General features: G+C 35.5%; 1 protein-coding gene across 2 annotated transcripts in view; it reads right to left on the bottom strand.

Moving 5' to 3' along the window:
• Micu1 (mitochondrial calcium uptake 1) overlaps positions 1-12,144 on the bottom strand; it is a 191,871-nt gene that overhangs the window by 130,885 nt on the left and 48,842 nt on the right. For both annotated transcript variants that reach the window (XM_027931277.3, XM_027931276.3), the window contains exon 4: positions 11,246-11,408. In XM_027931277.3, the coding sequence (XP_027787078.1) occupies positions 11,246-11,408 (163 nt within the window). The remainder of the gene's footprint in view (positions 1-11,245; positions 11,409-12,144) is intronic.

Here is a 12,144-nt window from a genome sequence, read left to right as displayed (position 1 = left end):
ATCATGAGTTTGAGGCCAGCCTCAGCAACTTAGTGAGGCCCTACGCAGTAAGACTTGTCTTGAAATAAAAAATGAAAAGGGCTGGAAATGTAGCTCGGTGGTAGAGCATCCCTGGGCTAAATCCTCAGTACTACCCCACTCCACCCCCTGCCAAAAGAAAGAGAAACTCTTAACAGATTTCCAGGAAATGAAACTTCCTAGATACTTTAAAAATAAATAAGTATTAGGCTAGAATCAGATGTCTCATGAGTAAAACGTGGTTCATCATAAAGGCTAATAATGCTTACTAACTGGAGCAGCACTGTCCAACAGAAACATAATATTAATAACAAATATAAGTGTATTTTAAGTTTTTCTAACAGCTATTTTTAAAAAGATGTTAAAAGAGATGGGTATGATAGCACATCCCTGTAATCTCAGCTTCTTGGGAGGCTAAGGCAGGAGGACTGGATATTTGGGGCCAGCCTGGGCAAATTGTGGAGACACTGTCTCAAAATAAAATTTTTAAAGGGCTGGGGGTGTAGCTCAGTGGTAGAGCACTTGTCTAGCATGTGAGATTTACCAAACAATGTAGTAATTCTAAATAAGATGCACCTAATAAGAAAGTTTCAAAAAATTGATGGAATCAAAAGGATATGTACACAAATTCACAATTTAAGTCAGAAATTTACAGTCTTCTCTCAACAATTCATAGAGAAGAAAACTGACACTCAGTAAAGCTATACAAGGGAGAAAGCAGAAGTGGTTGCCTGAGAGTTGGAGAGCAGGGAAGACAGGAAAAGAAGAATTGCAAATGGGAATGAAGAAGAGGATCATACGGTACTTTTTCCCATTCACAAATAGGGAAAATGCTCATTATATTGATTGTGGTGATGGTTTCACTAGTATGTATATATGACTAATATATAAAAACTCATCAAACACTTTGTAATGTTTAAAACACTATGTTTTAGTTCTCGAAACACTGGCCAGAGCAATTAGACAGACGAAAGAAATTAAAGGCATAAAAATAGGAAAAGAAGAACTTAAATTATCACTATTTGCAGATGATATGATTCTATACCTAGCAGACCCAAAAGGGTCTACAAAGAAACTATTAGAGCTAATAAATGAATTCAGCAAAGTGGCAGGATATAAAATCAACACGCATAAATCAAAGGCATTCCTGTATATCAGCGACAAATCCTCTGAAATGGAAATGAGGACAACCACTCCATTCACAATATCTTCAAAAAAAATAAAATACTTGGGAATCAACCTAACAAAAGAGGTAAAAGACTTATACAATGAAAACTACAGAACCCTAAAGAGAGAAATAGAAGAATATCTTAGAAGATGGAAAAATATACCCTGTTCATGGATAGGCAGAACTAACATCATCAAAATGGCGATATTACCAAAAGTTCTCTATAGGTTTAATGCAATGCCAATCAAAATCCCAACGGCATTTCTTGTAGAAATAGAGAAAGCAATCATGAAATTCCTATGGAAAAATAAAAGACCCAGAATAGCAAAAACAATGCTAAGCAGGAAGGTGAATCAGGTGGTATAGCGATACCAGACTTCAAACTATACTACAGAGCAATAGTAACAAAAACAGCATGGTACTGGTACCAAAACAGGCGGGTGGACCAATGGTACAGAATAGAGGACACAGAAACCAATCCACAAAACTACAACTATCTTATATTTGATAAAGGGGCTAAAAGCATGCAATGGAGGAAGGATAGCATCTTCAACAAATGGTGCTGGGAAAACTGGAAATCCATATGCAACAAAATGAAACTGAATCCCTTTCTCTCGCCATGCACAAAAGTTAATTCAAAATGGATCAAGGAGCTTGATATCAAATCAGAGACACGCCGTCTGATAGAAGAAAAAGTTGGCTACGATCTACATTCGGTGGGGTCGGGCTCCAAATTCCTCAATAGGACACCCATAGCACAAAAGTTAATAACTAGAATCAACAAATGGGACTTACTCAAACTAAAAAGTTTTTTCTCAGCAAAAGAAACAATAAGAGAGGTAAATAGGGAGCCTACACCCTGGGAACAAATCTTTACTCCTCACACTTCAGATAGAGCCCTAATATCCAGAGTATACAAAGAACTCAAAAAATTAGGCAATAAGAGAACAAACAACCCAATCAACAAATGGGCCAAGGACCTGAACAGACACTTCTCAGAGGAGGACATACAGTCAATCAACAAGTACATGAAAAAATGCTCACCATCTCTAGCTGTCAGAGAAATGCAAATCAAAACCACCCCAAGATACCATCTCACTCCAGTAAGATTGGCAGCCATTAGGAAGTCAAACAACAACAAGTGCTAGTGAGGATGTGGGGAAAAGGGTACACTTGTACATTGCCAGTGGGACTGCAGATTGGTGCAGCCAATTTGGAAAGCAGTATGGAGATTTCTTGGAAAGCTGGGAATGGAGCCACCATTTGACCCAGCTATTCCCCTTCTCGGTCTATTCCCTAAAGACCTAAAAAGAGCATGCTACAGGGACACTGCTACATCGATGTTCATAGCAGCACAATTCACAATAGCAAGACTGTGGAACCAACCTAGATGCCCTTCAATAGACGAATGGATTAAAAAAATGTGGCATTTATACACAATGGAGTATTACTCTGCATTAAAAAATGACAAAATAATAGAATTTGCAGGGAAATGGATGGCATTAGAGCAGATTATGCTAAGTGAAGCTAGCCAATCCCTAAAAAACAAATGCCAAATGTCTTCTTTGATATAAGGAGAGTAACTAAGATCAGAGTAGGGACGAAGAGCAGGAGAAGAAGATTAACATTTAACAGGGATGAGAGGTGGGAGGGAAAGGGAGAGAGAAGGGAAATTGCATGGAAATGGAAGGAGACCCTCAGGGTTATACAGTGGAGGGGGTAGAGAGAGAGGAGGGGAGGGGAGGGGAGGGGAGAGGTGGGGAGGGGGGAGGGTGGAGGATGGGAAAAAAAAGTAGAAAAAAAAATAAATAAAACACTATGTTTAAAACACGATGTGATGTTTATTTTATGTTAATCATAACTCAATAGAGCAGTTAAAAAGAGATAGTATAAACCGTCAAGGAAAAGATAGATACACTTGAAAGTATTAATACTGACAACTTTTGTAATTAAAAATTACCACAAACAAAATAAAAAATTCCCAGAATAAAATATATCTGCAATGCATATAACAGATTCCAATAAAGAATATATAAAGTATTTTTACTAATCAAAAAGAAAATCAAATAGAGAATACAAACAGGCAATTCATGGAAATGATAATGTGAGTGGTCAATAACATGCAGAAATGATAAGCCCCACTTGCTTTTATGACAAAGGTCATGAAAATTATCATGGTTGATGAATCCAGACTACAATGGCTATCAGTTATCTAAGTCTAGTGCTTTTCTTTAGATAAAACTTTGATGACTGGTCAGTTATTTCTATAGTATATTAGAACCAAGAAATAATAGTAAAATGTGAAATAAAACCACAAAAATACAATAATTTACTCCCATCAGTCTGCTAAACATTTAAGTCTGATATTATCAAGTTCTGACAGGAATGCACAGGAGGAAACTCTTGGAAAGAACACAAATTATTGTATGTACTCTAGAAAAAAAAAAAAAAAACTGGCAATATCTGGCAAATGTGAAAAGGAAAGTTCCCTATGGGCCAGCAAATCCATTTCCAGGTATATCTTGAAAATAACTTTCCAAGTATACAAGAAGAGACAAATAGAAGACTCATTACTGTATGGTTTATCATAGGAAAAACAGGCATAGTAGATTCGACTATTATCTTTGAATATTCACTTCCTTTCCAGTAACCTCCATGGGGAAAAAAAAAAAAACCAAAAACCTGGACTATAGGCTGTTATGTGACTTGCTATGGCCAATGAGATGTTAGCAGTTAGGATACAAGCACCCTTAAAATGGCCTTTCTCAAGTTGGCTTGCTTTCTTGCACCTCTTTAACCACTATGAGGACAGATCCTAGTCAGACTTGTGGTCTTAAAAAAAAAATGATAAAAGCAGATAAATGATAAAACATACAGAGCAAACCTGACATATCTGCTAACGAAACCATAAAGCAAAGCTACCCTAGCCTAGACTGTGAATCCCTAGCCTTCTATAGAGCAAAGCCAGCTGAGATAGAAAAGAGCAGTTTTTGATGTGCAGATTCATGAGCCAAATAATGCTTTTATGCCACTGTCATTTTGTGGTTATTTGTTACAAAGCAAAGGGAGAGAGGAAGCAAAAAAGTGAGGGGCGGGGGGACTGTTCAAAAAGTATATACTTTTAGTTAATACTATTTACCTATACACTTAAAAATGGTTAAAATGATAAACTTTATGTGCTTATGACAATTTTTTAAAAAGGATGTGAGCAACATGCTGACATAGTGATCTCCCCCATCCCCTTTTTCAAATATTGTGCCTTTCTCATTTTAAATCTCCACCTTCTGTAATCTGCTTAGACAGATTTGAACTCAAGCTATCCTAGTAATTAAAATAAACCATTTCAATGAGAAGATAACACAGCAACTTAAATCAGTGAACACGCCACTTCTACACTGAGGCAACTCATGGCAGAAAGAGGTCTTTCCAGACACATTCAGCAAATTTAACCATTTCAAATTTATTCAAGATGTTATAGAAAACTGTTAACTACAGCTATAGTAAATAGATGTTCAATGAATTCAGAGTGTACAATTAATGACTGATAAACCCCCAGGCATTCCATAATTAGATGAGGCCCCTTTTCTGTGGCTCATGTAAAATATCTGTTATGTAACATGTTCTATACAATTAAATTATAATGTATCAAATTGTAAGAAAATATCCAGAAGAATAAGGGAATCATCTTAGACTTAAGTGTTAAAACATGTTTGTCCTTATGTAAAAATTTTAACTTATTTTCTATAAATTTTGCAGTCTATAACCATTCATTTCTTATCCTTTACAAGTATTAATCTTCATATAATCAAAGATGGCTCAGTTTCAGATTTCAACAACATCTCATATATATTTAATTTTTGAGTGAAGGTTAGAACTCTGATTTGGTATATAAAGGTCATGAAAATTATGATGGTTGATGAATCCAGACTACAATGGCTATCAGATATCTAAGCCTAGTGCTTTTCTTTGGATAAAACTTTGATGACTGGTCAGTTATTTCTATAGTATATTAGAAATAATTTAGTGTGACCTTTCTGTTTGACTTCAACTTACATGATTTTTTTCCCCCTAAAATCATGTTCATTAAATGTGTTGAAGTCATTTGCATCATCAGTGTAATGCAAATACAACAGTGATAGAAGGTGGATAACATTTACTGAGCACTTGCTTTGTTTTAGATACTGTTCTTGATGCACATTATTACTTTATTCAATTCTCCTTGCAAGTATACAGAACAGGAGTTGAAAACTGTAGTCCTTAGGTCAAATCCAGGCAATCTACATTTTCTTTTTTCCATTTCTTCTTTATAGTTCAATAGCTAAGGTGTGTTTACCATTTTGCCTCTTGGCCTGTCAAGCCTTAAATATTTACTGTCTGGCCTTTTGAGAAAAAAGTTTTCTGTTCTCTAAGAGCATATCAGCTGGTGTCTGGTGCCTTAAAAAAAAAAAAAAAATCAGCACTATTTTTTGTTTATTTTATTTTTGCAGTACTGGGGATTAAACCCAGGGGTGCTCTACCACTGAGCTACCCCCTACCCCCTTTTTAAAATTTTGAAACAGGGCTCACTAAATTGCCCAGGCTGGCCTGGAATTCAATATCCTCCTGCTTCAGCCTCCTGAGTAGTTGGGATTACAGATGTGTCACAGTGCCTGACAAGTTAGCACTGTTTTCAATGTATTTAGCCTTCAGAACCTTTGTTCTGCTCAGGATGACATGACACAATTAAAACCAAGAATCAATAGGTGGGATAGATTCAAACTAAAAGCTTCTTCTTAGCAAAAAAAAAAAAAAAAAAATCAGTGAGGTGAATAGAGAGCCTACAGAATGGGAGCAAATTTTTACCCCTCACACATCAGATATAGCACTAATCTCTAGGATATACAAAACACTCAAAAACCTTAACACCAAAAAAAACCAAATAACCCAATCAAAAAATGGGCCAAGGAACTGAACAGACACTTCTCAGAAGATGATATACAATCAATCAATAAACATATTAAAAAATGTTCAACATCTAGCAATTAGAAAAATGCAAATCAAAACTACTGTAAGATATCATCTCACTCCAGTCAGAATGGCAGCTATCAAGAATACAAAAAAAAAAAAAAAAAAGAATACAAACAACAATAAGCATCGGCCAGGCTGTGGAGAGAAAGGTACACTCAAACATTGCTGGTGGGACTGCAAATTGGTACAGCCAATATGGAAAGCAGTATGGAGATTGCTTGAAAAACTTAGAATGAAACCACCAGCTATCCCACTCCTTGGTTTATACCCAAAGGACTTAAAAACAGCATACTACAGGGACACAGCCACCTCAATGTTTACAGCAGCACAATTCACAACAGCTAAATTGCAGAACCAACCCAGATGCTCTTCAGTAGATGAATGGATAAGGAAACTGTGGTATATATACACAATGGCACATTATTCAGCATTAAAAAAGAATAAAATCATGGCATTTTCAGGCAAATGGATGAAGTTGGAGAATACAACGCTAAGTGAAGTAAGCCAATCCCCCCAAATCAAAGGCTGAATATTTTCTTTTGCTATGAGGATGCTGACTCATAATGGCGATGCAGTGTGTGTGTGTGTGGGGGGGGGGGCGCGGGGGACAGCATGGGAGGAATGGAGGAATTTTAGATACAGCAAAGTGGAGGGAAGGGAAGAGAGGGGGCAAGGGGGTAGGAATGATGGTGGAATGAGTTAGACATCATTACCCTAAGTATATGTATAAGATACAAATGGTGTGAAAATACTTTTGTGTAAAATCAATGACTGTACAATTGTGCTCTATATGTGTAATATGAAATGAATTGCATTCTGCCATCATGTATAGCAAATTAGAATAAATAAATAATCTAATTAAAAAAATTTTTAAAAAGATGACACAACACATTAATTTTTGGAAAAAGAATACCATGACTCATATTCCATGTAAATACAGCTCATTGTTAACTCATATAATTCTCTACTCCAGAAGTCAGCAAAGTTCTTCTGCAAAAGGACAGAATGCAAAAGGGTAGAAAGTAAATACTTCAGGTTTATAGGCCACATTTGGTCTCTGCTGCAATTACTGAACTCAGTTATTATAGCTCAAAAGCTGTCATACATAAATGAATAAACATGGCTATGTTTGTAAAATTTCTTGCAAACATTGAAATTTAAGTTTCATATAATTTTCAGGTGTCACAAAATATTCTTGTGATACATTTAAAAATGTTCCAACCATTCTCTGCTCATGGGTCATATAGAAACAGGAGTCATATAGAAACAGTAGTTTGCCAACTTCTACTGCAGGGAAAGTAAATACTATAGGGGAATAAAAACAAAAGTACAACACACATTAGATAAGTGGAGAAAATATTATTGCAAAAATGTTTTTAAAATATATTTATTGTACTATGTAACCAGTGTAAAATAATGTGTCACTAACTAAAAGTGCTCTAGGTGAGAATATCATTAAAAGCATTAAGGGTCATCCTCAGGAGACTACAGGGTCCAGGATTAACTAAATCACAGTAAGATCTGTGTTACTCTTTTTCATCTCTCATGTAGATGATGCATAGGGTCAATCAGTTGGAGATGAGGGAAGAGAAAACAAGGATCCTCTTTATAATAGGGTATGCTTTGCTCTGACCAAAGCTCAAGTTTTCTTTATGAAACATTTAAATTTCTCCCCATGCCCCAGGTTACCAAAATCATTGCCTGCCTATGCAGAACTGGTTACAACAACAGATAGAGCCACTCAAAGCCTAGCGCCTCAAGCAACTACCCAATTCACTACACTAAGGAATGATGATGACATAGACTTTACAGAAAGGGAAATAAGATGTGTTCAAGTCACAGAGAAAATTTTTTCTCTTCTTAATGAGCTTCCTATTTAACTATGGCTACTCAATTCTTTCTTAATATTCAGTACATGAGTATTTTTATTCAACATTTCACTCTGAAATTCATCAGCTCTCTACTCATTTCAAAACAGCTTAATTTTAGGGCTTCATATAGTCTATGCTTCATGATTATTTTTGAACAGTTCTAAAACTAAAACTTACAAATTTAGATCTCATGGGTATCCTAGGATACGAGATGTGTGAAGTCATGACAAAACAAAGTTGAAATATGAGCTGCTGGCTACAGTCCAGCCATCTGATAGAAATTCAAACTATAAAAAAACTTACAGACTCACTATTCTTTATTTCAACTCATAAGAATAATATACTTTACTTCTGCTGCATCAACATTTGTGGGAATTCCAGTTCATAGGCAAATGAAAAGGAAGCCAATTTCTCATTGAATTTCATTTTAATATATTAGAATTTCTCCTCATGATTATAATTATTATTCTGACTTTTTATGTAAAAGAAAAATGTACTTGGCATCTTGGATACTTAGCAACTATTTTGCTTATGTAATAATAGGTCTTTCAACAATTACAAAATGGGGTGGGGGATGTAGTTTAGTGTAGAGAACTTGCCAAGCACAGGCCCTGGGTTTAATTGCTAACACCACAAAAACAAACAAAACCCCTAAATGTCAAAATATATGAAAGCCATCATAATACACAATGATTTCTAAAAGGATAAAAATAATATTCCTCAAACAATAAATTAACTTTAGTGGACTATCTAAAAAGTCTTGTTTCATTTTCATTGTCTCAACAGAAACAAAATACACTCATCTTTAAAAGTTACTGATACAAATGAGATTTTACCTGAACAGTTTATTTTTATAGGAACAAAAATATTTTACTATCATAAAAATCAGGAAATATCTTCCAATCCTCTTCTCTCTACTTTACTCTCTTCCATATTTCACAAAACAAGGTCCTGAATCAAATTTAAAGGAATATAAGCCTAAAGTTTAATGTTTATTTTAAAAGACTGGTTACTCTATGACAGCAGGAATTAATTACTGCATCCCTGAATCCATAGCAGATTCAATAACCAACAATTGCAGAATTATTTATTTTATTAAAAAAAAATGTTTATACATTTTTTGAGGTGAGGTACTGTGGATTGAAATCGGGAGCACTCAACCATTGAGCCACATCCCTGGCCCTATTTTGTATTTTATTTAGAAACAGGGTCTCACTGAGTTGCTTAACACCTCGCTTTTGCTAAGGCTGGCTTTGAACTCACAATTCTCCTGCCTCAGCCTCCCAAGCCACTGGAATTACAGTCATGCGCCACTGTGCCTGGCAACATTTGCAGAATTAATAAATGTGAAGTCTGTTAGGAAAAAAAAAAAAAAAAGAAGCACACAAAGAATAATAAAATACTTTCTTCTAGTGTCAACATCCAGAGATTTTTCATTTTGGTAGCTTCCTTTTCAGGTGCTTTCTACCTGAGTGAAATACAAAGGGCAGAGGAAATATTCAACAACATCATAAGGATACAATCAGTAAAATCCAGACTATGGGAAATTCTATAATACAAATGACCTCCATTCTTTCACTTCAATCATGAAGTCTTTATAGTGACTTTTCCAAAGTATTCTTACAAAGACAGTATTCTACAGTTTCTGATCTGTTATCTAAGCAGTAAGCAGGTGACCTCATAAAGATTTCCTTCAATGCTGGAGCCAAAAAGAATGGAAAACAAAACAAAATCTCAGCCAGTATTTGCAGATTGGCTCTTAGCTTAGGTTTAACATTTAGTCAAGCTACCTACAACTCTTGACTTGAATTTTACCTCATCTTTGCATTGAGTCCAAAGATCAGTAAAAGACACAAGCCCACTTAAATCTTTTTCAGTCACTTCTGTCCCACAGCATACATGCTGTACTCCAGATTCTTCAGTGTATGTGATGACCCTTCAAAAGGTCATCCTTCCCAGGTTGTATAGTCTGTATGTTGCTTGGCCTGGGTGGCAATGGGCAGTATACTGCATATCTTTAATTTTTTTTTTTTTTTGGTAGATGACACAGAGGAAGCCACTTAACTCCTGGATGGATGAAAGAAAGGACAAGCTTTTGTGCTAGTTAGTAGCTCAGTGAACTTCTGGACAAGTGTCAAATGTACACTCAAAACTTTTTGAGAACAAGTTGTATTGCTCACCTCCCTCCCTCCCAAATGTTAAGCCACACTAGGAACATAGCTGCTGTTCCTATGGCTGCTGCTGACCTGGGAAACAGGGATGGGAGGCAAAATTGCCACAAAGCTTTGTCACTAAAATTTAGTAGGCTTTTTCCTCAGTGAGTTCTCCCCTGGTTATGAGCTGATTAGTTGGCAGAATTTTTTAAAAGTTGATTCTTATCTCTTTTCCAGCTTAATGGTTACTTCAATAGAAAGTCTGTACCCTGGTGCTCCCTACTTGATCCTTTTTCCTAAAGTATCTCCCAGATACATTCTTAAATTATTATATTTAACTTGAAGCTATTTCTTTCCACACACCTTGTTTGTTCAGATTGTTTTCTCTAAATAAGCCATTCTCTTTTTTAAAAATTTTTAGTTGTAGATGGATACGATACCTTTATTTTATTTATTCATTTTTATGTGACGCTGAGGATTGAACCCAGTGCCTCACAAGAGTTCTACCAGTGAGAATCCAGTGCTTGGCAAGAGTTCTATCACTGAACTACAACCCCAACCCCCTTTCCCCCTATTCTTTACTTGTCTTTTATTCAAACCTACAAAATTTCTCTAAAGAGCATCCTCCAAATTTCCACATTGAGCTAAGTGGTTCTTCTTTCCACTCCAGGACATCTGCATAATATTCTTCTACAAATTCCTAAAATCACCTATTACTGTGTTTATCTCCCTTGCTAAAAAAATAAGTCAATAGCAGTTACATGTATATTGCATTGACCTTGGGGACATTCTCATTATAGGTAATGAATGAGACAGAGAGGCACAGTCTCCTTAGCCCCTACTCCTTGCCACACTGAACTGCAGGCTCCCCTCTTTTGTACTACTAAAGTCCAGTACAACACCTGACATGCAATAACTATACAGTGAATATAATAATGTCACGGACCTATAAAATTTATGCACCACAAATGTAAAATAGCCTATAACAAAATAAGTATCACAATCTGATTTTTCACTTTAGCACCTACGTTCTGGTTGTTTTTCATTGGGTGTTATGGATCGCACAAAATCTTGTGGAGTCATAAACACTTCTACTTCACCAGGCTCATTGATTACTTTCAAGGTGGCAAAGTATCGGAAGATTTTGTCTGGTGTGGAGTAGGCTCGGATCCTATTCTCATATTCCATCACCTAAAATTAGAAATTTAAAGAATGTTACTATATTTAAGCAATGTTCATATACTCCCATCTTTAATGCTCATTAATTTTCATATATATGTCTCATCTTATTTTTGGAGAAATTTATGTTACCACTCTTTCTATAATGAGGTTTTTTTTATGTTACAAAGAAGCCTGACTTAAAATTTTAAAAATTTCTTTCTTGTAACATACCATTTATAACTCAGTTGAAGCAATGTTCATGTAACTTTTGTTTAGACGCCTTTTTTTTAAAGAATTGTCTAGTTTCTTAAATAACTGAAAGCTAGCAAAATTTAAAAACACCATAAAAGAATCCAAAAGGTCTTAATAACATGGTGCAATGTCATATACATAGTAGCCTACAGGTTCTTAAATACCAAGTTTTTGAAGAAAGGGACTGACTTTACTCTTCTCACTTTTATGAGAGGAAATTTCCTCAATCCTAAAAGAAAACAGACTTGAGATTTCATGACTGTAAATAGTTATCAGGCCTTTAAAAACAAAGTACATTAAATGATGGCACAGAAAAATGAAATTACATACCATGGAAACTCAAATTTTAATAGGTCTGAAGCAACAGATTTTTACTTTTTTTTTTTTTGTACCGGGGATTGAACTCAGTCAGAGGTATCTGACCAACATGTACTGAGCAACATTCCCAGCTTTATTTTTTGTATTTTATTGAGAGACAGGGTCTCATTTAGTTGCTTAGCACCTTGCCTTTGCT

This window comes from Marmota flaviventris, chromosome 4, assembly GCF_047511675.1.
Source record: "Marmota flaviventris isolate mMarFla1 chromosome 4, mMarFla1.hap1, whole genome shotgun sequence".
NCBI lineage: Eukaryota > Metazoa > Chordata > Mammalia > Rodentia > Sciuridae > Marmota > Marmota flaviventris.
This window is presented reverse-complemented; position numbering and strand designations above follow the sequence as displayed.